The sequence below is a fragment of the Martes martes genome (genome assembly GCF_963455335.1).
Source record: "Martes martes genome assembly, chromosome: 1".
NCBI lineage: Eukaryota > Metazoa > Chordata > Mammalia > Carnivora > Mustelidae > Martes > Martes martes.
The window spans coordinates 210159530-210186929 of record NC_137888.1 but is presented as its reverse complement, the minus strand read 5'-3'; the positions used below and the strand labels follow the sequence as shown (position 1 = coordinate 210186929).

The following is a 27400-nucleotide window of genomic DNA, read 5'->3' as shown; positions in this document are numbered from 1 at the left end:
GAGAGCTTGACGTGATTTAGGAACAATGAACAATGGTCACAATTTACCAAGTGTAATTATGCAGAAAGATCTGGAGCCCAGCAAGAGGATTTGACCTGTGCCTTTTTGAGAAGGTTCCATTATGGTGGGTCCTGGGGCCGGATGGCTCGATGCCATGGCTGCTCATGCTCTGTGATTGGGAAATGAAGATATAATCCCTGGGCTGCCGTTTGAGCAGCTACCCCAGAAACTCACCAATTTCACAAAGGCAGAGGTGGGAACAATTTTGTTTCTTCCTGCCCCTCTGGGTCAATCCCAAACCGAGCTCTGAGCCCAGTCTCCCAACCCTAGGCTTCTTGCTGGTAGAGGGGAAGGCTTCCGGGTAAGACCCTATGGGTCATGGAAAGGACAACCCCACCACCACCACTCTGGCCTCCAAGGGGGGACCTGAGATACTTCCTAGTGCAGCTGTCCCCGGCCTCCCGTGGAGGATGGGCTGAGAAGGGAGGAGAAGCTCCCTCTTCCCCCATTGGAGTTACGGGGATTCCCTCCCCACGCCTGTTTAGATATTAACTCAGCCAGAAGAGGCCAAAGCAAACAGAGCAGACAAGAGGACAGGTGTCTGTGGCCTGGGGCTGCACATCACCCCCTACTGCCATGGACGTGCCCTGGCCTGTGGGGTTGATTCTGCTCCTCCTGGGGACCCCTCTTGCCCATGCTGAGCCGCTGTGAGTGTGGGAAACGGAGGGCACCCAGCCGCTGCCTGCGTGATTCCCTGCGCCTGCGCCTGCCTTTCCGAGGCTGCTTCCCCCACTTGAGTCCCACCGCCCCATGCTCCTGCGTTTGTCTACTGACAGGTACATCCTGGTGACCCCCCGAGCCCTGCGGGTCGGCAGCCCTGAGACCATCCATGTACAGGCTCACTCAGACTCTCAGCAGTCCCTCAAAGGGACCCTCGAGGTGAACCTCACCGTATGGGACTTCCCCATGAAGAAGACAGTGGTGGCTAAGAGCCACCTCCTTCTCTCAGAAGCAAACAACTTTATGAAACAGGCGTCCGTGAGGGTAGGTGACAGGCCAGGATGGGTGGCGGCAGAGGGAGGCTCTGGGTCAGCGGCAAGGATGGAGAGGGGCAGACTCCAGAGGGAGAGGAACACTGGAGAACAGAGGCAGGGTTTGGATATACTTACCGCTCCTCTTATGTCCTGTCCAGTTAGAAATCCAAAGTCCCCTGAATCCGGGCTCCAAGAAGGGCGGCGATTAGCCCGTCAGAGATCTCTGTGAGAATTAATCAGAGGCGCCCTCTGCTGGTGGCTTGGGAACCGGACTGTGGACCGGATTGCATTCCCACTTTGGCGGGATGCCCGTGTGGAGGAACAAGCTTCAAGGCCACCTTGCTCCCAGCCCCAGAGCCAGAGGGCCCCCATTCAGTTGTTTCTCCCAAGATCTGGCTCAGGGTTTTGCTCCCAGGGATGGGGACCTCAGCAGAGCCTGAAGCGTGTGGACCTCTCTCCCCAGATTCCCGAGAGCCTGATATACCCCCCACAACCAGGACAGCAGCATGTCATCATCCGGGCCAACTGGGCACCCACCTCAACCACTTCATTCATGGAGAGGATAGTCCCAGTGGCTCCCCATGCTGGCTACATCTTCATCCAGACAGACAAGCCTCTCTACACCCCTGAACACTTGGGTAGAGCGCCCAGGCACTTGGCCTAGGGCAGACGCTGACTCTCATTCCCCGCCTCCCCCAGTGCCTGTCATATTCCACCTCCCAAGGTCACCCTCTGCCCAAAGACCCCTATGTCCTAATGCCCAAGATCCTAACGACTACCTCCCTCTTCAGATTCTATCCAGAACTCAGAGTCTTCCCTCTCCCTCCAGTTCAATACCGGGTGTTTGTTGTGGACCACAAGATGGATCCTGCCCAAAGGATATTCACTCTAGACATCAAGGTGGCCTCTCCTGATGGGAGGGTGGATCCTATTGGGTAGACCCATGAGGTTCTATCGTGGGCTGAAGGCCTGGGGCATGAACTACACCCCCTGTCCCCACAGAACCCGGAGGGGATCACTGTGATCAGCCAGAATCTGCTAGCCAAGAATGGTTTCTTCGCAAAATCCTTTAAACTCCCACAGATTGTCAGGTGCTCTGCTGGGAGCCCTGGGGAAGGAGGGTTGGAGGCTTTCCTCAGTCTCCATCTCTTCTAATTCTCTGTGTCTCAGTTTTGGGACCTGGAGCATCGAAGCCAGTTACCAAAGTGCCCCCAAGCAGAAGTTCAAGGCAGCCTTTGAAGTCAGGGATTATGGTGAGTAGGGTATGATGGGCGGGGCAAGGTGGGATATGCAAGACGCAGGGTTGGAAGTGGAAAAGAGGGATCATGGTGCACCTACTGTGTGCTGGGGCCTAAGCTGGGTGCTGGTGAACAGAACCATGTGTTCCAATCCTTGGGGATTGCAAGAGTCACTGAGGAAATAGTGAACAGGGAGGGAACAAGGAGGGGGACAGCAAAATATGGAGGGTGTTCACTGCCTTTACTCCACCCAGTGCTCCCATCATTTGAGGTCCAGCTGAAGCCAAACAAGACTTTCTTCCACCTCAACGATGAGGCTCTGGGCGTGGACATCGAGGCTTCGTAAGTCCCCTTGTCCCCAGCCTGGCCAGAGGACCAGGAATGCCAAGAAACTGAATGGGTAGAGGAGCAGGTTACTTCTATGGTATTTAAGGTATGGTAGAGGTACTCACTGCCACCCATGAGGTATTCTTGGACACCTACATTGTTTTGTGAGGTTGTCCAGACCACGTCTGCCACATGTAAGTAGTACAGACCATCCCTTCTGGTCTCTGGGGTTGTATAGGACATCTTGCCCACCGAATAAAGTCATGCCATGTCTCACAGCTCAGACCATCTCTGAAGGTCCACAAGGTTGCACAGGAACATTTGCCATCTTATGAAATTGTTCAAACCATCTCCACAGTACTATGAGGTTGTACAGACCATTTGTCTACCTAAGGTTGTAAGGGCCATTTCTGCCACTTCTTAACACTATGAAGACCCTATAGCTTGCTATGCATGCCCCCTAGTCTGCCTGATGAGGTTTTAAGGGCTACCTGCACCATCTTGTGAGGTAGCTCAGGCCGCATCTGCAACCCAACACAAAGCTTTATGAAGCACATATATCACTTCCCAGGGTTCTGTAGGTGAGCAATGAAACCATCTAAGTTTCCAGGGGCCACCTCTGCCCCTCCCAAAGTTTTACCACCATCCAAGCAGCCTCATGAGGTCATACAGGACATCTCTGCAACCACATGAGGTTGTGTAGGTGATTCAGAGCCCAGTGGAACAACCCTCCACCCACCCCCAGGTATGTATTCAAAGAGCCAGTGAATGGACAGGCTCTGGCCATCTTCGGGGTGAAGCTGCATTCCCGTCGGATGACCATCCAGAGCTCCCTGCAGAAAGTGGAGGTAACTGAGTCCTGACCTCTCCCCCACCTAACTTCCCCCTCCACCAACTCTCTTCTCCTCCCCAAGAAACCATCTCCTCTTCTCTCTCTCACCCTGAGAGCAGATTTCTGAAGGCTTGGGTCACGTCTCCCTCCAGAAGAACATGCTGATGTCCACATTCCAAGGCCCAGAAGAGGACTTCATTGGGGCCTCAATCTTTGTCGATGTCACCGTGTTCTCTTCAGGTGCCACCTTTACCCAATCTCCTGGCTGAAGTCAGGACAGTGTCCTTACCTAAACTAGACATTCCACCCATGTGACCATGGGCCACCTCCCAGTCTGTTTCCTCATCAGAGAAATGCAAAAATGCCAGAAAGGCTAGAAGGAGCTGAGATTGTGTTACTATCTTTCCATGTCCTCACCAAGACAGGCCTCCCATACCAGCAGCTCTGTCACTCTCCCAAGAAACTTCACCTCCTCCACAGGCCTCACAGTCCCCTGTCTCTCCAGGGGGTGAGATGGTTCAGGCTGAGACCCCAGGGGTGAAGATTGTCCGGAGCCCATACAACATCAAGTTCATCAGGACACCCCAGTATTTCAAGCCTGGGTTGCCCTTCCACGTTAAGGTCAGAGTCTGACTTCATTCCACCCAGAGACTTGGAGCTCACTTCCCCTAACAGACTACCTCTCAGGAGACAAAAACCACACTGGACTCACCTGTCCCCCACAATACATCTGTTTGAGAACTGAATCCATCATACCTCTCAGACCAATCCCAAGTCTCTCTCAAATCTCAACCCAAGTTGCTCCGAAGAACTGTGATGTCTCCATAATTTCTCTGTGGGGGGCTTAGTGGTCACAGTCAGGCTAGAAGGTGGTGCATAGGGAGTTATCTTTAGGCTACATTTGCACAGCAAGAATGCTAGTTTTACATACATTCATTTGGGGTGACTTTGAGAAGTCTGATGGACATCAGGAAAACCAGAGACATCCTTTGGTGCCAGTCCTACTAAAGACTTCTCCAAGTCCTCCTCATCTCTCCATTCTAATCCCCTCCAGCCCCATTACCCCAGCACACCAACCCCCAGGGCCACCATATATGATTGCACACTGCAAAACTCTAATATGAATGGTTCCCCCAGTGTTGTTCAGTGCACAACTTGTACACCTATACAAGGCAGTCCTGTCCAGATCAGATTCCCAGTACCCACTTCTCATACCAGGCTACCACCAGGCCTGTCTTTCATCTCACCCCTATTCCACCTCAGGTCTTTGTCTCAAATCCTGATGGGTCCCCAGCCTCTAGAGTCCTTGTCCGATGCCAAGACAAACGAGACCGAACCTCAGCCAGTGGAGAGACCACTTTAACCATCAACACAAATGCAAATAATCAGGAGAAGCTCCATATCCTGGTACCAACCTAATGGGGCAGGGATGGTGGAGCTGTGTGGGCTAGAAGAGCTGGAAGTTTACTTGCCCATCACTCTCCCCAGGTAGAAACTGATGAACCTCTCCAGTCAGAAGAGCAGGCTTCAGCCAATATGACGGCTTGGCCTTACTCGACTCAGGGTGGGTCAGGAAACTTGTTGCACATTGACGTGAATACAGTCGCAGAGGTAGGCAGCAGCATCTACCTGAGCCTTGTCACAGAACATCGGAATCCTGAAACCAAGAAACAGATCACTCACTTCACCATTCTGGTGAGTGGCTAGGACTAAAACTTAAGCCAAGGAATGATTTCCCTGGAACATCCCTGGCTAGCTGGTTTGGAGAAACTGTGAACAGTGGTGTGAGGGTGGGAACCATTTGGGGTGGCCTCAGACTAAGGAGCTGAAGCAAAAGAACTGTGAGTCTCCCTTTGAGCTGAGATGGTCTCTGGAAAAGGTTGACCCTACCCTTCTCATTCTTGTCTTCTCTTATCTCCAAGGTTCTGAGTAAGGGCCGGATTGTGGATGTCAAACATCAGTTAAAAAGTGACTACACAGTAGCCACTATTGATGTTACTTCAGATATGCTGCCCTCCTTCCGCATCCTGGCCTTTTATTTACTGCCCAGGGGAACAGGTCGGGATCCTGAACTGGTGGCCGACTCCGTATGGGTTGATGTGAATGACAGATGCATGGGGACGGTGAGCCAAATTCCCTGAAGTTGTACATTACCATCATAAAGCTTGGATGGGCAGAAAAGTCTGTCCAAGTTGAAGGGCTCCAAGTCTAGGGACGGGGAGAGGAAGAGGAGATGTGCCCTTAAAAGCTCAGCCTAGGGCATGGAGCCTATGCAAGCAAATGTGTGGAGTTGTGATTGGCCTGGTGAAGTTCCTGCATGCTTCATCAGACTCATAAGGAGCGTAAACTTGAAAGTGGACTTGGGGAAATCCCTTGGTAGCATATGAGGGCCTTTTACTGACATCTCTCTTTTTTCTGGGTCAGCTGAATGTTGGTTTAAAGAAAGAAAGACCCTTCCAGATTTGGAAACCCAATAGCAATGTGGAATTGAAGGTGACAGGTGATGAAGAGGCCACAGTGGGGTTGGTGGCCGTGGACAAGGCTGTTTATGTCTTGAACAGTAAACACAAGCTCACACAGAAGAAGGTGAGAATACACGGGCTTTGGGCCAGGAGGTTGCCTAGAGGTTCTAAAATTGGGGCTTCAGCTTCTTCAGCTGTAAAGTGGGCAACATTGATGGTTGCAAGGATTCAAGGATTCAAGGATTCAAGGAGCTAGTGCACAGCTAGAGATTGGAAGGTGATAAGAGCTCAATAAATGGGAGGTGGTGTGAGAATTATTATTTAAGCCAGCAATTTCAGTGCACCATTGCTCCTTCCCTGAAAAGGTCACACAGGCTCCAAAGCTAGGTTCCTATCTTAAACCCCCAGGTCTGGGATGTGGTGGAGGAACATGACATTGGCTGTACATCGGGCAGTGGGAAAGATGGACTTGCTGTATTCAAGGATGCTGGCTTGGACCTGAAGATGAGCACAGGGATGCACACCCTGACAAGCTCAGGTACAGGAAGAAACATGCCAGGGGCAGGGTGGGCAGGCTGTGCTGTCTAGTGGTTAAGAACATGAGTTTTGGTGTCAGACAGGCTAAAATCTAGGAGCATCCTACTTATCATGAGTCAGTTACATTTCCTCTCTGAGGCTCAATTTCTCTGTCCGTAAAATGGGGATAATAATAGAAGTGACTCCCTATGTCTTAGTTAAGATATAGGTTTGGCCATGGGTATCAGAGATACAAACTAACAGTAGCTTAAACAAGGTAGAAGTTTATTCCTCACTCAGTAACAGTTCTAAGGTCATTCTGGAGCTCATGCTCCTAGCTTGTTACTCTGCTACAAGATGGCACCTCTTCAGGACCTCCTGCCAGGCAAGAGTATGAAGAGAAGTGGGAAGGGGAGATACTTTCCCAAATCTTACTTGCTGGAACTCAGTCATGCAGCCCTGCCTAGGTGCAAGGGAGGCTGGGAAATGTAGTCTTCATTCTAGAGTGATATGCAAAAGAGGGAGGTTTAGTCCCCATGGATGAAAGGGGAGAGTGAATACTAGAGACAACTAGGAGTGTCTTCTTTCAGCTATAAATAATGATATCAATAACAGTTTCTATCTACTACAAGCTGGACACTGTGCTAAGTACTTTTATATGAATGATCTCATTGATAGAACTATGATTATGCCAATTTACATGGCTGGAGAAATTAATGCCCAGAGAGGTTAAGTGACTTGCTGAAGATTGCACAGCTTTTAAGTGGTGAATCATGAATATGAGGAGGTTACAGGATTAAATGAAATGATGCTTAGAAAGCACTGGGCATTCTGTCAGCACCCAATAAATATCAGGGATGTTGATAATGATCTTGATGACAGTGACCCCCTCATTCTTCTGACCCTCAGACTGGCAGTGCCCTCAGAGTCCCCCTGCCAGCCGCCGCCGCCGCTCCCTGAAGAGGCTGGAGACCAAGAGGAATGCAGGTCAGAGCTAAAGCTGGACATCTCCGTCCTGGCTTCCTAACCTACTGTATTCATCAGAGCTTAGAAGAGAAAAACTGAAACCGCTCTAGGTACTCCAAGCAGAAAGGGAGGGATTTAATGATGGGAGTTTGGTGCTTTCAAAATCATTAGATGGTCTGTAGGAGTGGCTGCTTGCTGGGACTCAAGATCACCTCACTGCAGCTTTGTAACATGTGACATCTCAGGAAACTGCTACCCATATCTCTTGCGATGCTGGTGGGTAAGTAATGAAGTGCAGAAATGTGCCCATTACAAAAACACACATAGACTGGGGTTCACCCTTCAGCTACCACTGCCAGGGAAAATGGCCTCCACCTCTTCCACCCTCCAGATCCTATACAAGAGTGTCTTGGTGGCAGACTCTTATCTCATCTAGAACCCTAGCAGCAAGGGAGTCTGGGAAATGCAGCTTCTAGATATCTAGGCTCTGTGATACAAAAGCGAACGTAGACAAAAGGAGAGATGGGTGCTGGGTGCCCGTGGATAATAACAAACCTGCCATCCCCAAGGCCAGGGTGTGGACCAGAATAAGATGCTCTGAGTCTGGAGTAAAGGGAAGATGGGAGGCAGCACTGAGTGGTGTTGGAAGCATGGGTTCTGCAAATACTAGATTTTTCCGTCTCCTTGAGCCATGCTCATGACTTTGTGAATCTAAATAAAGAGAAAGTAAGTGAAACCTAGTAGAAATTGAGGTAAAACCTTGACCCTAATTTTGGTATTAAATTGTGCTAACCCCCTGGGAAGAGTTTGTAATATAAGCTCTTGTTTTATTTAGGATAATGATGTGTTATAAAATTTAACTATAATTATGCTAATAGTAAACAATAGATTTTTTAACTGCTATATATTATTTATTTATTCATTCATTCATTCATTCATTCATTCATTATTTTAAGGAGAGAGCAAGCGTGAGCAGAGGGAAGAACAGAGGGAGAGAAAAAGGAAAAAACTTTATGCTGAGTGCGGAGCCCCATGCAGGGCTCAGTCTCACGACCCTGAGATCATGAGCTGAGCTGACACTAGGAGTCAGACCCTTGACCAACTGAGCCATCCAGGTCCCCTGAATATTTTTACCTTTAAGTGTATTCCTTCAGTTTCCTAATTTAGAAGCATTCAACTTGACATCATGCTTTATAACATGGCTTGTGTTTTGATTTTTAAAAAAAAAACACATGATGGAAATCAGAAGTTGAAATGTTGGGGTGCCTGGGTGGCTCAGTGGGTTAAGCCTCTGCCTTCAGCTCAGGTCATGATCCCAAGGTCCTGGGATGGAGCCCCGCATTGGGCTCCCTGCTCAGTGGGGAGTTTGCTTCTCCCCCTCCCTCTGCCCCTCCACCTGCTTGTGTGCTCTCTCTCTCTCCTTAATAAATAAAATCTAAAAAAAAAAAAATAGAAGTTGAAATGGCATCTCTAATGTGCAAACATGGCATTACCAATCCCTGTCAAGAAGGGACAGGAGGAGGAGGGGGAAATGAGAAGCAGGAGCAGCATGGATTCTAGTCCCGGCTCTGCCACTTGGGAGCTGTGTGACCGTGGGCCAATAAATTAGCCTCTCTGTTGCTTAGCTTCCTCTTCAGAACCCAGCATATGGGTTCAATGTGAAGCTTCGGGAGGAAGTTACAGGCAAAGTGCTGGGACCAGCATCTGCCAGAGTCATGGGTAAATAGAGACCAGGTATCCGTGGCATTGAGGTAGAGGAGGCCAAGTTTCCTCTAGTTCCTCTCAGCCCCTCCTCTGTCCCTCTACCTCTGGCCCACAGTGAACAAGTTCGAGACAGAGCTGGAGCGAAAGTGCTGTGAGGCTGGGCTCCAGGAGAGCCCCATGGGGCTGTCATGTGAAGAGAGGAAACGGCATGTCCGCCACGGGCCAACCTGTGTTGCTGCTTTCCTGAGCTGTTGCCGTCTGTCTGAGGCCCTGAGTCAGGAAGCCCGGGAGGAGCAGCTGCTTTTGGGGACATGTGAGGAGGCCGTGGTGGGAGGTGGGGGTGTGGGGGTTGGGGCTTGCCTGCGGGGCATGAAGTCCTGTGGGACAAGTCATGGGGAGATGTGGGCCACGAGGGGACAGGGCGGAAGAACCACAGAAGAGATGCTTAGGAGACGCCGCCCCACATCCTCTCCCCGCAGCGGATGAAGACGAGGACTTAGGTGACATCTTCCTGGAGGACCAGCCTATCCGAACCTTGTTCCCTGAGAGTTGGCTCTGGACAAAGTTTGAACTGCCGAAAAGTACCTCAAGGTAGGACCACAGCCCCCTCGTCCCTGGCAGCATCTGGTCCCTGGCCCTTCCAGGCATCAGTGGATGTCAGTCATAGCCGGTGCCCCCAATGGTGACACTGAGCTCAGTATAGTCACTATAACCTCCCTGGAGGGGGATATAAATCCCAGTGGTTCCCCCCAAAGGATGACCCTCTAGTGATGATGTCTCTGATAGGGTGACCCACTGACTCCTGGACAGTGACTCCCCAGTGCAGAGGCTCTGACCACAAACTCACTTATGCCCCCCCTTCCCCCACCACTTCCAGAGGCATCTCCCACCACAGCTTTTCTGTGAACGTGCCAGATTCCATCACCACGTGGCAGTTAGTGGCTGTCAGCCTCAAGCCTGGAAAAGGTGACCCCCACAAGCCCAGGGCTGAGAAGATGGGAGAATGGTGGTCCTGCCCAGCCCCGGGACAGCGGGCCTCTACTCAATGCCCACATACCCCCGGGCTCTAGGTCTCTGCATCTCGGACCCCTTTGAGCTGACAGTTAGGAAATTGCTCTTTGTGGATCTCAAGTTGCCCTCCTCCGTGATCAGGAATGAGCAGGTCCAGATCCAAGCCATGCTGTACAATTTCAGAACGGAGCAGGTCAAGGTGAAGACAGAGCCCTCCCTTCCTCTCAAACTATCCATCAGTGTGTTTTATAAAGGGGTTGGAGAGTGTCCATTATTCAAAGGGGTCAGCGAAGTGGTTGCCATTTGGAAAAGCTCCTAGGATTTTTCTCATTTAAAACGCACAATAATCCCAGCAGATGGCTGCTGTCATTGCTTTTGGTGTACATGTGAGGAAACTGAGGCACAAAGAGGTGAAGGGGCTTTCCTGAGGTCACACAGCCCATAAGTGGCAGACAGGCCTTTGCTCTCAGCCACTATACTGTGCTGTCACCTACTTGGGATTTTCAGGGTGAGGAGAGGGAGGTAATTGTGACTAGGGTCCTAGACGACCCCATGCATCAGGACCCCTAATTGCCCACCCTGCCCCAGGTCCACGTGGAGTTCCCCTACAAGGAGCCACTGTGCAGTGCGTCAAAGCCAGGAGCCCCATCCCGCCGGGTCGTGATCGTACCCCCCACCTCCTCCAAGACGGTGCCCTTTGTGTTTCTCCCACTTGAGATAGGCAAAGTGGATGTGGAGGTCAGGATCAGGACAAGTGAGGTTGCGGACCACATAAGGAAGACACTTCTGGTCAAGGTAATGGGGGCCCCCACCTCTTGTTACTGGTGCAGACAGTGGGGCTTCCCCGGGGATCCCCAGCTGTGATCACAGGACCGACAGGTATGCCCAGGATCAACAAATAGAGCTCTCAGATGGGAGTGAGGGGCAAGAGAATGGATTTGAAAGTTCAATCACAGAGCCTCCACTATGGGACTTTGTTGTCACAGTGGGTTCAACCCTTGTCTCTGTTGTGTGACATTGGACAATTTACTTAACTTTTCTGAGCCTTTGTTTCCTTATTTGCAAGGTGTGATAATCATCACACCCACAGCCGTGAATAATAATCAGAGAGCTGTGAAAATTATATCTCATATCTGGTTGTGCACAACCCATCAATAATACTTTATTTACTTCTCTTATTTACTTAACTTATTTACTTAACAAACACATGTTCAGCACTTATGATATAAACGCTGTAAGAATAGTAACTCTTTGAGCCATCAGAACAACCATGTGAAGTAGGAACCTTTAATGGATGTGAAAACTGAGGCACAGAGAGGTTAAGTAATTTGCCCAAGATCACACAGCTAGGACATAGAAGGGTTGGGATTTGAACCCAGATATTTGGGATCCAGAGTCTGTGCTCTTTACAGCTAACCAATGCCTCCTCCTACTGTCATTGTGATTGTCATCATTACTATTACTGCGGTTGTTTTTAACTTGCTTCATCATTGCCTCTCACAGGCAGAAGGGCAGATACAGCAAATATCCCATAGCATCCTCCTGAACCCCCAAGGTTTGTGGGGTCTGCAGGGATCATGTGGGATTCTAGGGCCACATCAGGAGGGAGGGAGGAGCTGAAATGAGGGGGTCCAGCCAGGTGGGCAGTACGAGCTCCTCTGGGGTCTGCACACCCTGACTTCCCCAACCCCAGAATCTGCTTGTCACAGAAGGTTGTGTCGGCTTAACCTAGGTCAAACCCAGATGGAAGTGGTGCCAAGACAGAACTTTTTCAACATGGTGCCCAATACAGAGGCAGAAGTATTTGTCAGTGTCCAAGGTGCTTGGGACAGAGATGACTCCTGGGGGGAGTGATCAGAGACTGGGGAGCTGGCTCCTCCCACGCCTGCCCAGACACAGGGGGAGGAGGGGCTGGGGTGTCCATGGGGGGTGGTCCGAGAGCCATGGTGGCTTAGGCCATTCCTGAGATGATTCTGTTCATCTGATAGGGGACATCCTTGGCGAGACAATCCTGGGCACACTGACACCTGGAGAAAAATGGCAGCTGCTGAGGGTGCCAACTGGTTGCCCTGAGCAGACACTGAGCAAATTGGTACCTGCGGTCATCCTGACCCGCTATTTAGACGCTGCTGGCCAGTGGGGCAAGGTTGGAGTGGAGCTCAGGGAGCAGGTGATACAGAACATTGTCAGAGGTGAGAGGGGTTTCCTCCTGGGACTCTCTGGAAGGGTAACTGGGGTACCCCCAGGGTTGGGTGTGGACCCCACGGGACTCTCCCCAACAACAGCATTCATAATCCAACTCATCTCCCAGGACGCAAACTGGTATCAAGTCCCACTGGTACCCCTTCATCTGGACCCCTCTCACAGGCTACAGCCTGACAACAAACACCCTGGTTTACCCCCAAAGCAGGAGCCCCCAAGTTCTATTATATCCAGACACTGTCCTAGGTTACACCCAGTCAGGGACATGCCTTGGGTTATACCCCTACAGAACCCCCAAGCAGACAGCTCCAGAATAATCCCGGGTGGTGGTCTCCCCATTACACCTTTCCAGGTTATATCCACACCTCCCAGGTAACAACCAGAGATGCACAGTCCTGGTTATACCCAGACAGAGACCCTCAGGTTCATCAGGGCACTGACCCTTCTTCCCAGTTGCACTCAGACACCATCTCTCCCTCCAGGTGCTCTCAGCCATAACCCTCAGGTAACACCTTGACACTATCACCCCCAAAGTTACTCCCAAACAGTAATCTCCCAGGCAACTTTCAGGTCATACTTTAGTAGCAACACTCAGGACACACCTGAGAGGTATCCCTAGGAGTAGCTTCCCCTAAGCCACACAGACACTGTGACACCCCTAATTTACAACCAAGAAACAACCCCCAAGGAAACTGCCAGCTAGTGGCCCCCAGAGTACCCCCTTTCCTGGGTTCCATCTTCCATAATCCGTCTGAGCAGAAATTCCTAGTCATACCCTTCGATTGCCCAGGTTACTCCCAGATGACCCTGGACACTGGCTCCCACGGTCACACCTGGGCCCCCTTGACCTAGACAAGTCCCCTCCTATGGTTATGCCTCGATAGGAGGCGCCCCCAAGCCACACCCACATCTTGCCCCCCATGTCCATACCTGATGACTGACTCCCCTTTACGGCCACACCCCAATGCCAAATCTCCCCGAAAACCTTCCTCCACCCATCTCCCCAGGTTACACCCACATGCTGACCCACCGGAGTGCACACGGCACCTACCACATCAGCAATGGACACCCGGGAAGCACCTGGTGAGGATGAGGATGTTGGCAGGCCTGCCACCGCCACCACCCTGAATGAAGCCCAAGGGACAGCCTGGGGCTTGATGACCCCAGGGGCACCCATGCAGCAGGGGCTCGGGGCAGACAGCCTTTGGGCCGGAAGTATTGCTACTTGGGTTTTACATGAAGGATTACCCCGGAGTTTATGATTCAGGGGTAACTGTGGGGATGATAGTGTTTAGGGTTACCTAGGGGTTACTGTTGAGAGCACCTGAATAGAGAGTTGGTGTCTGAATGTCAGAGAGAGGGGTTAGCGTCCATGCTGGCCGACATGGAGAGCAGCAAATGAACGGTCAGTCTGGAACAGTCTGGAGCAGCAGGTGTGGACTCCCCTTAGTGTAGATGCCCCTGTCCTTGAATCCCCTTGGCTGCCATTCCCAGTCATCACCCATCCCATCTACCCCCCCCCACCCGCCGACAGGCTCACGAGCTACGTGTTCCGGGTCTTTGCCCTGGCCTACTCTATCATGACAACCAGCACGCTTGATCTGCGGTCTCTCTGTGCCACTGCCAACTGGATCATCACCAAGAGGCAGGCAGAGGACGGGCACTTCTTGGAGAATGGCCCCGTGATCATGGCATCGATGCAGGTGCCCACTGGCCTCCCTGTTCCTGGGCTATTCAAACTCAGGGCTCTGTGCACTGTTAGGGGGAACCTCAGCCCCCTGACCTGTTTGCAGGTAAAACGAGAACAGGAAAAAGCCCAGGGCCCGGCATCCGGCATCACATCTCCCTGCTCTGGACCTCTCTGAGCTCTGTTACAATGTCAGAGAGGCTGGGCACATCTGGGACCCCATCCCTCTCTCACTGCCACTTCGAGCAGGCTCCAGTCCTGGTTCTCTTCCCTCTGAGCTGAGTCTTCTCAAACCCCCGGCCAACACAGCCATCCCTACCAAATATTCCTGCACATCAGCCTCCAGAAATAGCTTTCAAACAGTCTGGGATGTCTCTCCCTTGTTCAAACACCTTCCATGGCTCAAAGTTGTCTATGACAGTATCTCTCTATTATATCCCTCTCTTCTGTATCTCCCCCAAGCCTTACCCCTCACTACTCCTTGATCACGGATCCCTCCAATTCACTGTCTTTGCTTAAGCTGCTCTCTCTGCACGGAATAGCCAAGCCCCATTCCTTTTGCTTTTCTTTGGCTGGCCAGATTGTGTTTTCTCTTTAGATTTAGCTCAAACCCACCTCCTCCAGGGGTCTCCCCTGAATGCCAGCCCTGTGTTTGTCTCTATTATTGTACGTACCACAGTAGGGGTGTCATTTACTCATTCAACAGACATCTATCCAGCAACTGCTCTGTACCAGGCCTTGTACTAGACAGAGGGGAGACATAGCAGTAAACAAGACACTTACAGCCCCTGCCTTGTAGTACTCACAAGCTGGGGTGTGGGAGGAAGATGGAAGTTAGCCAAGTAATTATAATGAATGATTGTTTCAATCACAACTGTGCTGAGTTCCATGGGAAAGAAATAACAGGAGAAAGTATTTAATAGGGGCCATGCCTGGTCAGGGAACCGGCAAAGAGACAACAAAGGAGCAACCTGGAGAGAAGGGATAGACACAGTAGAGGAAGAATGGAAAAGAGAACTCCAGGCAAAGGGATCAGTACATGCAAAAGTGCTGAGGCTTTGGCAGGTCTGAGGAAAAGGAAGGGACCAGAGCCCAAAGATGGGAAAGCAGGTAACCTGTCCCGAGGCCTGAGAGGGAAGAGAGATGCCAGGCCCTAAAACCTGCAGGGCCTTGGGGACCTTGGTGAGGATTTGAAATAGTCTGCTCAAGGTTTGCTTTCCCTGCACTGTGAGTCCTTCCAGTTGGGGGAAGCAGGCCTGATTCATCATAGCTGGCAAGTGTTTGCTGAATAAAACTCTGGTTGAGTGCATAAACCCAGAAAAGACAGATTGCAACCCCAGATGAAGGGAGGAGTTAGGGGGTTGGGAGTCCTGCTGGCAGGAGCCAGATGCTGTACAGGAAGGTGGCACAGAGAGGGGTTACAAACAGGGTTCACAGGCTCACAGAGAGGAGTTTCTTCCTACCGACAAACACTTATCAGGCACCTACAATGTGCCAGGCACTGCTTTAAGCACCGAGAACCTGGGGCAAACAAAATAGGCAAAAATCCCTTCTCACGTGGGGTGGATGTTTTTGTGAAGGACAGGAAATGGGCGTGAGAGAAACCTAAATGGTGTGGCGTGCATGGCAGAAGTGACATGGGGAAAGATGCAGGAAAAGGGGAACCAAGGCAATGGGGTGTCATTTTGGAAGGCTTCATGAAGAGATGATGTTTGTTAGAGACCTGAGGAGGCGAGGGAACAAGTCATGTGGATAATCAGGGAAAGAGTGTTCCGAGCGGAAGAAACACCATGTGCAAAGGCCCTGAGACCGGAAGTGTCCACTATGTTTGAGGAACAGCGAGGAGGCTGGGACAGAGTGAGCAACCCTGGAGGACAGGAGGAGGAGGAGAGCTGAGGGAGGGGGTGGGACAGAGGGTGCAGGGCCTTTGGGGCTGCAGGGACGGCTTGAGCTTTTCCTCTGAGTGAGATGGGAGCCATGGAGGGTTCTGAACCGAGGAGGGACACAACCTGATTCAAGAGTTCACAGGCTTCATTGGCCACCGTGGGGTGCGAATTAATTCTTTGGAGCTCTTGTAAAGAGTACCACAAACAGGATGGCTCAAAACAAGAGAAATGTATTTACTTTGTCATAGTTCTGGAAGCTAGAAGTCCCAGATCAAAGTTGTCAGCAGGGCCATGCTCCTTCTAAAGGCTCTAGCGGGGAATCTTTCCTTGTCTCTTCTGACTGGATGGCCTCTGGGCAGGCCTTAGCATTCCTGAACTTCTAGCTGCACCACTCCAACCTCTGTCCTCATCCCCATTTGCCCCACTTCCTTCTCTGAATCTTCCCATGGCCTCCTTTTAAGACACGAGTCACCAGGTAGGGCCCACTCTAATCAGTATGACCTCCTATTAATTTAACGAATTACATCTTCAAAGACCCTATTTCCAAGTAAGATCAGAGGTTCTGAGTGGACATGAATTTTTTTTGGGGGGGGGGCATTATTCAACCAATGGGAAGACCACCTCTCTGTCCATGACTTCCCTCATCTGGAAGTGGAGCTGCTGAAAGAAGGCTTTGAGATAGTGTAGAGTTTAACACATCACCTTCCATGGCTGTTGGCTTTGGTTGGTAATGCAGACCCTACACATGAGCTGGCTCCTCCTCCTTCTCTCTCCCCCCATCCTGCTTTTGGCATCCTCCAGCCCAGAGCTGAGCACCTGGGAGCTTTTCAAGGTCACACAGGGGAGCTTTTCAAGGTTACACAGGAGAGGTTGGGGAAAGTCTTTCTAAGACACTAGGGGGATCATGGGTGTGATCCTGCCTCCACAGGGCGGCTACCGAGGTTCTGAAGCAGACATATCCCTCACAGCTCTTGTTCTGATTGCCCTGGATGAGGGGAAGGACTTGTGCCACCAGGAGATACCGGTAAGACCCAAAGAGGAGTGCAGGCTCTTCAGAGCCCAGCCCTCTAGATCCTCTGCCCAAAGGAAGTTCCCCCATCCTCATGTTCCTCCCCATGCATCCCTCTCTTCCAACTCCTAGATCCCTTCCCTCTAATCGCCCCCCCTTCTAGTTTGCTCTCTCTAACTTTCTAGAATTTGCCTGCCAGCATGGAACGAGCCCGTAGCTTCCTGGAGGAACGCCTTCCCAAAATTAATACAACCTTTGCCATAGCCATAGTCTCCTATGCTCTGGCCCTCACCAATAGCCCCCGAGCCAATGACCGCCTGGACAGTTTCGCCAGCCGTGGTGAGTGTGGGCCACTTCTTAACCAGCTGTGTGTGAACCACAGCCATAGGGGCAGGGGAGGGGAATTGTGTGATTTAAAATTCAGCAATGTGTGATTCATCACTTTGCATTTATTGGGCATCTATGGTGTGCCAACTCTTGAGTTCAGACTCTGAGAAATCAAGGTGGACAACACTGATGTGGTCCTTGCTCTCGGAGGTCCTACTACCCTGGGGGAAGCAGCCAAAAGATGAACAGATCAGCTACAGACTGAGATAAGCACAGAGATGATAACATATAAGATGGGTGGGAGAGATAGAGAGGGAAGAGGAGTATGGATTGGAGAACTGCCAAGGCCTCTCCGAAAAGGGAACTAACTCCGTAGCTGGAGTAAAAGATAAGAAGGCCCACCTGTGTGACAGGCCAAGGACATTCCAAGCTAGGAGAATGGCATGAGCAAATGCCCTTAGTTGGGAAAGTGCTTGACATGGTCAAAGATGGAAAAAAGTTCATAAAATTTGGTTAACTGAGAGGGTCTGCCTCCCTTGGCCTGCCCAAGGATCCTTATCCCATCCTCCTCCAAGTCAAGAGGAATGGAGTTAGGAAAACTCACTTGCAGTGGAAATGGTGGGACTTGGACGACCTTGAACCTTAATTTCCCCATCTCTAAATAGTTAGAGTCCCTGTCTCCTAGACATCTAGGAGATATCTCTTCCAAAAATAGAATGTCCATATGCCTCCTCAAAGAGTTTCATATAAAGTAAGTGCTCAGTAAAACAGTGGATGAGAAAATTGTGGCCAGATGACACAAGGAGAGGACAGGTTTTGGTGAATGGGCCCAGTTTGGGAAGACAAAGTGGTCATCCATCTCCTAGATAAAACCCACTGGCCCCAGAACAAACTGGACAGGAACTCCCTGTACACCGTTGAGGCCACGGCCTATGCGCTGATGCAGAAGGTGGTGTTGGGTCGGCACAATGAGACGCACGCCATTGCCAAGTGGCTACTGGAGAAGAGGGAGCTAGGCGGAGGCTTCAAGTCCACCCAGGTGACCCGGGCCTCGGAAAGAGGGGGTTGGGGAAGGGACGCTAGCCGAGGTGCTGACAAGGCCAGCCCACCGGAAGGAGCTTCCCGTGGTGCTGATTTGCCACGGGGCACGGTACGGGGGCGCTGTCAGTGGTGCTGATGTGAGGCCCCACCCCCAACACCTAGACCACTGTGGTGGCCCTTGAGGCCCTCACCCTCTTCCGCGAAGCTGTCCCTTTCGATGGTGGCCAGGATCTCCGGGTCCAGATAAGCGTCCCCAAGAAAGCCGTGGACTTTGAGTGGATCATCGATCAGAGCAACGCCTACCATCTGCGGTCAGCAAAGGTAGGGCACAGAGGGGCTGACAGGAAGGTCATGCAGAGGTGGCACTGGGGGTGAGGCCAAGAGTCATGTCCCTGCCAGTGTCCCTCTCTAAGATTTCTCACAACCAGTGTCTATACTGTCAATGTATTGACTCATTTATTCCACCATTTCTTTTTTTTTAAGATTTTATTTATTTCTTTGACAGAGAGAGAGAGAGATGACAAGTAGGCAGAGAGGCAGGCAGAGGGGGAGGGAGGAAGCAGGCCCACAGCTGAGCAGAGAACCCAATGCGGGGCTCGATCCCAGGACCCTGGGACCATGACCCAAGCTGAAGGCAGAGGCTTAACCCACTGAGCCACCTAGGCACCCCTATTCCACCATTTATTGAGCACCTGTTGTGTGTCAGTCACTTTCCTGGGCAATGGGGATGCATTATGAAGCCTCTGCTCACGGGAAACTTACAGTGTAGAAAGAAACTAAGACAAAAACTATTTTAAGCTTTCTGGACATATGGAAAAGAAATGTGTAAAGGGGGAAATACCCCGGGTGTGAGGAAGAAGGTAATCACTATCTTACTCCATGGAGGAAATGATATTTACCTCCAATCCTTTGATCCATCTTTACTGAGCACTCACTGTATGCCAGGCACTATTGTAGGTCCTGGGAATATAGCCATGAATAAGACATTTTTAAAATCCCTTTCCCTGTAGAATTTTATGTTTTAATGGGTGAGACAGACAATAAAGAGATGTGAGGAAGTAGAATATGTAGTGTGTTACATGGTGGCAAGGGCTATAGCTAAAAATTAAGCAGAAAGGGGGGATGGGAACATTAAGGAGTTGCAATTTTAGAAAGGAGGGGCAGGGAAGTTCTCTCCAAGATGGTAACATTTGAGCAAAGACCTTAAGAAAAGGAAGAAGTGAGGCTTGTGGGTATCTAAGCAGAGGAAATAGCAGGTGCAAAGGCCCTGAGGCAGAAGCATCCCAAGAATAGCAATGCGGCTTAAGCAGAGGTGATGGGAATGGATGTGAATTTGTAAAATTTTTCTCTAGTTGGTAAAGGAATAATTATGATGGAAACAAGAGTAGATGCATAGATGCCAGGGAGAAGAATCTCGTGGTGGCTCCATGCACAAGAAACTCTGCAGACACTGTAAAGTGGATGGATTGTACAGATGTACATTAGAACACAGCCTGAGTTGGCAGTAGTAGTTGATCTGTGACAGTGTAGACACCACAAATGCTCTATCAAAAAGAAAAGGTAAAATCATCTATGTGGAGTGAGGGGAGCAGTGAGTCACTAGACCCCAAGTTAGGGAAATCACTGAGGCCTCATTGCCCATGCATGTTTTCCTCCCTAAACCCATTGCATTTGAGCCATGTTTTGCTGCTTCTTGTGTGCTCAAATCCTCTTCTTGCTTCCTTCCAGTTCTCTGCCCAGGATGACCTAGAGATCAAAGCCAGTGGCAGTGGGAGAGGCACAATCTCGGTAGGTCTGGTGTCCCACCACGAGGTCCTTAGCTGGAGGACCTCATGTACTACCACCATCCCCCTTGTTGGTGGGAATAGAGGCAGTTTATTGCAAGACAAGATTGAAATCAGCAATACTTTTAGCTACCATGTAGGGCACTACTATTTACTAGGAACCAAGTTAAGGACACCTCAAAACCTGCCCCTAAAAAGTTGGTTAAAATATGGACTCCATTTAACAGGTTGGGAAATAGAGACTCAGAAAAGTCTTCGCTTGTTATAAGTCAAGAGTCAGGAGAGGTAGAGGCCAGGGGTCTTTGGACCTGTCTGCCCCTTCCATGCTGAGTCCCTGAAGGGATGTTTCTTCCCCTCCCCCCTCAAAGGAAGATTCTCTCTCCAGCATGCCCTCCAATGCCCAGAGGATGACTCCACCCTTCCCCCTCTGCTATATCTTCTGGCTCCATAGCCTGTGGCCCAGGAGAACAGAGCTCTTGTTCACTGAATTTGAGCAACCTGTTTTCATATTTCTGGCAATGGAGTCACAGTTGAATCTCTGCCTTTGTTGTGTGACTTTGGGCATGTTATACTCCCCACGAGCCTCTGTTAAATTTGAATTAAGTGAAAGTAAAAATTCAGGTCCTCAGTTGTGCTAGCCACGTTTCAAGTGCTCAATAGCGACATCTGGCCAGTGGCTACCATATAGAGAGCACAGGGAGAGTCTCCTTCAATTACTACAGAATGTCCTCCTGCAAGGAGGTGGTCTAGACTCTAAAGAATGTTCTGGTCACTGCACCCAGGAATTTGGGGGCACGCAGACTTTGCTGTGAATTATCCACAGGGACAGAACCTGGATAGGCAAGGACTGGAGTGAGCAGGAAGGGAGTAGGTAGAAATGGTCTCTTGACACCTTTCCTTCCCTGGCAGATCCTGACCATGTACCACAGGTCCCCAGAGTCCGAGGAGGGCACCTGCAACCTGTACCAACTGAATGTGACTCTCCATAATACCTTGAAAGGTGAGCCTAGACCCAAGGATCCCAGACCTTCTTTTTTATTACTTTATTTTAGGTTTCATTCAGTAAGCATAATAAGTATTGCCTTATTCAACTCTTCAACAAGTATTTATTGAGCAGACGATGTGTCTTGCCCTGTTTCTGGACCCCGGAACACAGGCATGAGCAAGAAAAAATACCCCACATTCTAGTAGGGGGAGACAAAAAATAATATAACAATAAATAAATTATACTCCTACTGCTATTTATTTATAACAATCTGCATTATAAAAAATAAATATATAGCACACTAGTAGGTGATGATAAGTACCATAAAAAATAAAGCAGAAAAGGTGATACGCACTTGGAGGAAGTCCAGGGGAAGCTGTCTGAGGAGGTGGCATTTGAGCTCAGACATGAAAGAAGTGAGAGAATGAGCCAGGAAGGATCTAAGGGAATAGCATTCCAGGCAAGCAGAACAGCAGGTGCAAAGGTCTGGAGGCAAGAATGAGCTTACCTGGTTTGAAGAAGCCATTGTGGCCAGAGAGGAGCAAGGGGTAGGGTTTTAGGAAAAAGAGTTGGAGAGACAATGGGGGCAGACGGTGCAGGGATTCGTGGGTCATAGTGAGAACTTTGGGTTTTGCTCAGAGTGAAGCGGGAGCTATAGAGGGCTCTAAGCAGAGGAGGGGTATGACCTAGCACAGGTTTGCACAGACTGTAGAAGGCAAGGGCAGAAGCTGGGAGACCAGGGAGGAGGTGACTGCACTGGTCTTTCGGGAGATGATGAGGGCTGAACTGGGATAAGGGGCTGTGGAGATTATAAAAAATGAGATTCTAGAGTTCCTAGTCTGGGGTGCCAAGGAAGAAGAGACAGGACTCTGCCATTGGGAGCTCATTGTAGGGATGAGGGGAATAAGCCTCACCAGCCCCAAGACTTGCAGGCTTTGGCTTGGATTGCATTTCTAAATAGTAGTAGTAGTAGTAGTAGTAGTAGTAGTAGTAGTAGTAGTAATAGTAGTAGTAGTAGTAGTAGTAATGGTAGTAAGAGTAATTGACAGTTATAAAGTACCAATAAGGCACTGCATTAAGTGCTTTATTGTATTAACTCAATTAAACCTACAACTCTGCTGGGTTGGGAATATTATGCTCCCCATTTACCGATTAGGTAACTAAAACATAGAGAGTTTAAGGAACTTGCCCAAAGTCACACAGCAGAGCCAGGAACTGAACACAGGAAGCTGTGTTACCCAGCCTCTAAACTCCTGCCTTCTCTCTGCAGATAATAAAAAGGGGGAAGAGACCTTCCAGCTCCGGATGGAGACAAGGTTAGGGCACCCGGATCTTGGGCTGGGCAGGAGAAAGTCCTCACTTCCTGGTATCCAGACTCCTTACCAGCTCTCCTTATGTCTTGAATGGAGGGTGGGAACCAGCCAAGCTCCCTTCTCCGAGCTTGTCCCTTCATTCTACCACCCATCCTGCCCTCCCCTGCCTATCCCCCCCCACCGCCTCTTTCCCTGCCTTCCCATGCTTGTCTGCCATCCTGCTCCCCAGTCCTGTCCCTCAACCTGCCATGTCCTGGTGGGCTCCATCACGGCAAACATGCTCCATGTCCCAGATGCCCAGGACTGATTCCAAGCCCACAGCTCTCTCTGCCCTCATCTTCTCAAGACATCCCACCGCTCACCCCAGTTCTGCCCTGTCTCCCAGATGTCTTCACCCAGGTCTGCCCCAGATAAAAACATGTGTTGAGCATCTACTGAATGCCAGGCTCCGTTCTAAGAACCGAGGGCACAGCTGTGAGCCAGGAAGCTCCCCTCTGCCTGGTGGAGCTCACAGCCTATCAGGGGAGACAGACAATAACAAAATAATCACCCAGAATCGATGTAAAATGACAACTGTGACTAAATATGGCAAAGGAGAGATCCAAGGAACCATAGGAGAGCAAATTAGAGAACGACCTGGTGCATGGGCAGGAGAAGGCTTCCCAGAGGGAGTGATGGATCAGTGGAAATTGCAAAGATGCAAGGATGTTTCAGGGCAGAAAGAGGAGTGAGGACTCCAGGCTGAGAGGACAGCATGTGCCAAGGTCCAGTGCAGGAAAGAGACACTTCGAAGCAATCACATGAAGGCTGGGCTGAGAGGAGGCAAAGCAGAAGGGTGAGACAAGGCGCCTGGTAAAGGTCGTTAAGCAAGAAAGCAACCCATCAGATTCCTGCTTGCTAAATCTGTAAGCTTGCTGGGGGCAGAAGAGTAACGGGGAGATCCAGGAGGAGGCTGCTGACTGCATTCATCCAGGCATGAGATAGATGATGGCAGTAGGAGCATTGAGGGAGAGGCAAGAGGAGAATGGGAAGAGATAATGGAGCTGTGAAATCCCCAGGTTCCTGGGAAATCGAAAGGCCACAATGAGCATCATAGAAGTCTCCCTACTCACCGGCTTCTACCCCAATGAGAATGACCTCAAACAGGTAATGTAGGTCCCACCTGCCTACTCCTGAGCAGGGTGGGGATGCCCTAGCAACATCCCACATTCCCCCTGTGAGCATGGAGATCAGGGCCCCCAGATTAATGTCCCATGGTCCATAGCCATGATCACACCCGATTGCCTCCCTCCGTGACCTTAGACAAATTCTTGCCCTGATTGTGCCTCAGTTTCCCCGACACTGGTGTTGATGGGGCAAAGGCTGGGAGCTTGAGAGTTACTTCGCACTGACCAGAGCTCCTAGAGCTGGGGACCTCAGTTGGGGGGGTCTCTGACAACCTACAATCCTCACCGTCTGTCCCAGCTTACGAGTACTATGGAGATGTATGCCTTCCACTATGAGATCAAGATGAATTCCACTGACAACACCGTTGTCCTCTACCTGGATAAGGTAAGGAAGGCTGGCTGTCCTCCTCCAGAGGCGTATGGGCAGCCCGGTGGGCAGAGAATCCACAGTCAGCACCTTGGACAGTGTTGCCAGAGACCCACAGGGTCTGAGGTCAGCCCCCCAGGCTACAAGGCCACGTTGTCAGTGTTATAGCCAAGGCCCTGTGGTCAGTGCCCTGGGGCCAGTGGCCCTGGTCAGCTCAGACAGGATTCCCTCTTCCCAGCTCTCCCATACGGAAGACACCGTGCTGGGCTTCCGGGTCCACCGAATGCTGCAGGTGGAGTTCCTGCAGGCCGCCCAGGTCACCATATATGACTACTACGAGCCTTGTAAGCATGGGTAGGGGTTGGGGGCTGGAAGGGTATCCAGAGAGGGGACTGTGAAGCACTGGGCCAGGAGGGAGAGATGAGGGGCGGGGCCAGGAAGGAGGATTGAGGCGTGGCTGGGAGGAGCCTGGGCAAGGGGACGTGGGGAAGAAGGGTAGAATGGTGCTGAAAGGGACCCACACGGGTGTGGTGATAAGGGGCGTGGCCTTCCCGGCAGGTCGAAGTTGTGGGGAGTCTGGAAGGGGGTGGGAGGGAGACGTGACTGGGCGCGGCCTGCGGCAAGAAGAACCGAGTCTTCAAGGGGGAGGGGCCTTCGGGGGCGGAGCCAGGGGTGCCCCAGCCCACAGGGACGCTGGCCCAAGCCCACCCCAGGCACTGGCCCCTCTCTCAGCCCGGAGGTGCAGCTCCCTCTACAACCTGCCCGCAGAGCACTCTTCCCTGAGGAAGATCTGTCACAAAGATGTCTGCAGATGTGCGGAAGGTGAGGTCATGGGGACCGAGAGACCGGGGTTGCCATGCGGGGGATCCAGGAGCCCTTCATCGCCTCCCGGCTGTCATCTAGGCTGAGTTTAGACAGAGAGAGACAGTGAGACGGGAAGACAGAGACCAAGAGAAACCAAAAAGGAGACCCAGAGACAGACTGACACGCACAGCCAGGCACAGCCAGCAATGGAGGGAGACGTAAAGAGACTTGGAGGGGAGAAAGAGACCAAAAGAGACATGGAGGAAATGAGAGAGTATGCTGACTCGGAGACCTAGAGGTGGCTGGCCTGGGGCCAGATGGGGATGAGATGGGAGGAAGCCCCCTCCCTCAGCACAGCCAGAGCAGCTGCCTTCCTGACCCCCCAGAACAATGCCCATCTCCGAGGAAGGACAGTGCCGGACTGCGGCAGGAGGAGCTCCAGGCAGCAGCCTGTGAGACGGGCGTGGACTTCGGTGAGTGTGGGAAGTGGCCGGCGCGGGGAGGAGGTCTGCCTGCAGGCCACGTGCCAACAGGACACCCTCCTGCCCCCGCTTTCCCAGTGTACAAGGTCAGGCTGGAGTCTGTGCAGTCCTCTGCCTCCAATCCGTACATCTATTACGACATGAAACTCGAAGACGTCATCAAGAGGGGTACGTCCGAGGGGGCAGAAGAGGCAGTGCGGGGTTCTACCCTGGGGATCCCAATGTGTGAAAGGGCCAGACCTGTGTACGCTCACACGCTGGGTCTCCTCTCCTCCAGGTACAGACTCTGCCGTGTCCCTCACCAAGCAGAAGTTCATCTCTCACGCCACCTGCAACAACTCCCTGGGGCTGCAGGAACAGGAGACATACCTCATCATGGGCCACGCACTGGACCTGTGGAAAGTCAAATCCGCGTGCGTGGGGGCTCCTGCTGTCCCAGGACTCAGACGGGGCGGTGGGGGGGGGGGCCCTTCCCTACCCCAGTCCAGTCCCTAGTGTCAACAATTCCTATCAACCCCTGTCACCTATCAGCATAAGTCTCAGCTTTCAGGGCTGCCCTGAAGGGAGGTGTAGGCTACGCACTGCTCAACTCCAGCTGGGGGTTGGGGGTGGGGGTGAGTGGGACTCCATTCGCATGTAGATGTTGTAGATAGAAATTCGGTTTTCCAACAGAGGGAGGTAAAGAATCAGAGGAGGTGAGTCTTTTCTAATCCCCAGCCCTGCCGGCTACAGGCTGGGGGACCCAAAATGGCCTGGTGGAGTGGACAGGACAGGCTGTGGCTCTGGGAGGCTGCCTATCAGGGCAGAGGAGCATGGCAGGGAGGGCTCCATGCTTCCAGGTCCCCCGGCTCTCCTCACCCTCCTTGCCATGTCTCACCCACAGTTACATCTACGTCCTGGGCCAGAAGACGTTCCTCATGCAGTGGCCGGCCGATGGGGATGTGGACAAGAAGGAATTGCGGGACCAGCTAGAGAGATTTTCGGAATATATGAGCACTCATGGCTGTGAGACCTGAGACTCTGAGGTCTCTACTGCCCTCAAGAGGTTGTTTCCAAGCAGGCACAGGGCACTGGCTTTGACTCCAAATGATGAGCATGGAGTATCATACCCAAAGTCCGTACATTTGTCCCTGCTCCAACATTCATCAAGGGCCCTGACATCGCAAGAATGTGCCTCCTCCCTCTCCCTCCTACTGCATTTCAGTTACACTGGCCCCCTTTGTGTCCATCCAACACCCAAGTTGATTCCTACCTCAGGACCTTTGCACACTCACTGTTCCCTCTACCAAGTACATCCTTCCTCCAGATATACGCATGGGTTGAACCCTTCCCTAATCTGGACTTCCTTTGTCCTCATGGCTGAATAATATTCCAGAATTGAAGTGTTTAAATGTTGCTTCCTCAAAGATACTTCCTTTAGTAACATATCTAAAGGAGACCCCCTTCCTTCACTCTCTCCCCTTACCCCGCTTTACTCTCTCAATAACCCTTATAAATATATTGCATATGATATTTATCGGTCTGGTTGTGAAATGGACATTTCTCCTGCCTTTACAATGTCGGCTCTTTAAAACCAGGGGCCATGTCTGTCTTGTTCACTGCAATGTTCTCAGTTCACACAGCAGGGGGCTGGTACACAGTAGATGCTCAGGAAATAATTGTTGAATGAATGAATGAGTGAATGAATTATGAATGAATTTGGTGCCCACCCTGCACTTGGTCCTGGATGGAATATTTGATAGGGAACCCCCGGCAACAGGGGAGCTGAGACAAGGGCCAAGGGAAAGTGAATGAGTTTCATCATGTGGCCTGGGATGGGAGTGGGAGAGCTACCAAGCCAAGGCAGGAACTCAGTGTCTCCAGGAATCCCCAAGTGCCAAGGGACTGCAAGGCTCCCAGGATGGCTTGATCTTGGGGTCTCAAGGAGGGACCGAGGTAAGAGGGAGAAAGAGAAAGATGGGGCAGGGAGGCTGCTGGGTTGGCTGACTTCATAAAAGGTTTGGAATCCCAGGCTAGAGGACTTAGTCATTATCAAGGGCAGCAGGGAGCCACGGAAGACGTTTGACCAAGAGAGGAGCTGACCAGCCCTGAGGTAGAAGGCCCAGCTGGTTGATGGATGAGAGCGGAGTTGATGGCAGGAGACCTGGGGAGGAGGATGGAGGTGTGGGGCCCCAAGACTAGCGTGGCGGCCGCTGCCCGAGTTCAGATTCCGCCTCCACCTCCTCCTGGCTGTGTGACCTTGGCCAGTTTGCCACTT

The 27400-nt window shown here is 51.3% G+C and overlaps 1 protein-coding gene across 3 annotated transcripts; it reads left to right on the top strand.

The window, feature by feature from the left end:
* Positions 1-580: 580 nt before the first annotated feature.
* LOC308355975 (complement C3-like) lies at positions 581-26653 on the top strand. Of its 3 annotated transcripts, none has more exons than XR_013968027.1 (41): positions 581-707; positions 837-1044; positions 1498-1672; positions 1864-1934; positions 2037-2125; positions 2205-2287; positions 2527-2614; positions 3345-3447; positions 3551-3671; positions 3937-4052; positions 4695-4838; positions 4920-5126; positions 5354-5554; positions 5856-6017; positions 6302-6431; positions 7319-7396; positions 9195-9392; positions 9559-9670; positions 9957-10045; positions 10150-10289; positions 10679-10885; positions 11594-11645; positions 11823-11909; positions 12079-12282; positions 13300-13375; positions 13827-13995; positions 16794-16889; positions 17060-17213; positions 18068-18240; positions 18405-18563; positions 19971-20030; positions 20936-21026; positions 22282-22327; positions 23383-23470; positions 23789-23875; positions 24096-24201; positions 24626-24679; positions 25048-25134; positions 25222-25311; positions 25421-25556; positions 26027-26653. XR_013968027.1 is itself a non-coding variant. In XM_080824537.1 (41 exons), exons 1-41 carry the CDS (start codon positions 637-639, stop codon positions 26157-26159), a joined length of 4848 nt encoding a protein of 1615 aa, XP_080680663.1. In that variant the 5' UTR covers positions 581-636; the 3' UTR covers positions 26160-26653. The 3 variants fall into 3 exon arrangements, 2 of the variants coding, with proteins under 2 accessions (XP_080680663.1, XP_080680662.1); XM_080824537.1 differs by having other exon boundaries at positions 10808-10885; positions 24590-24679; XM_080824536.1 differs by having other exon boundaries at positions 24590-24679.
* The last annotated feature ends 747 nt before the right edge of the window (positions 26654-27400 follow it).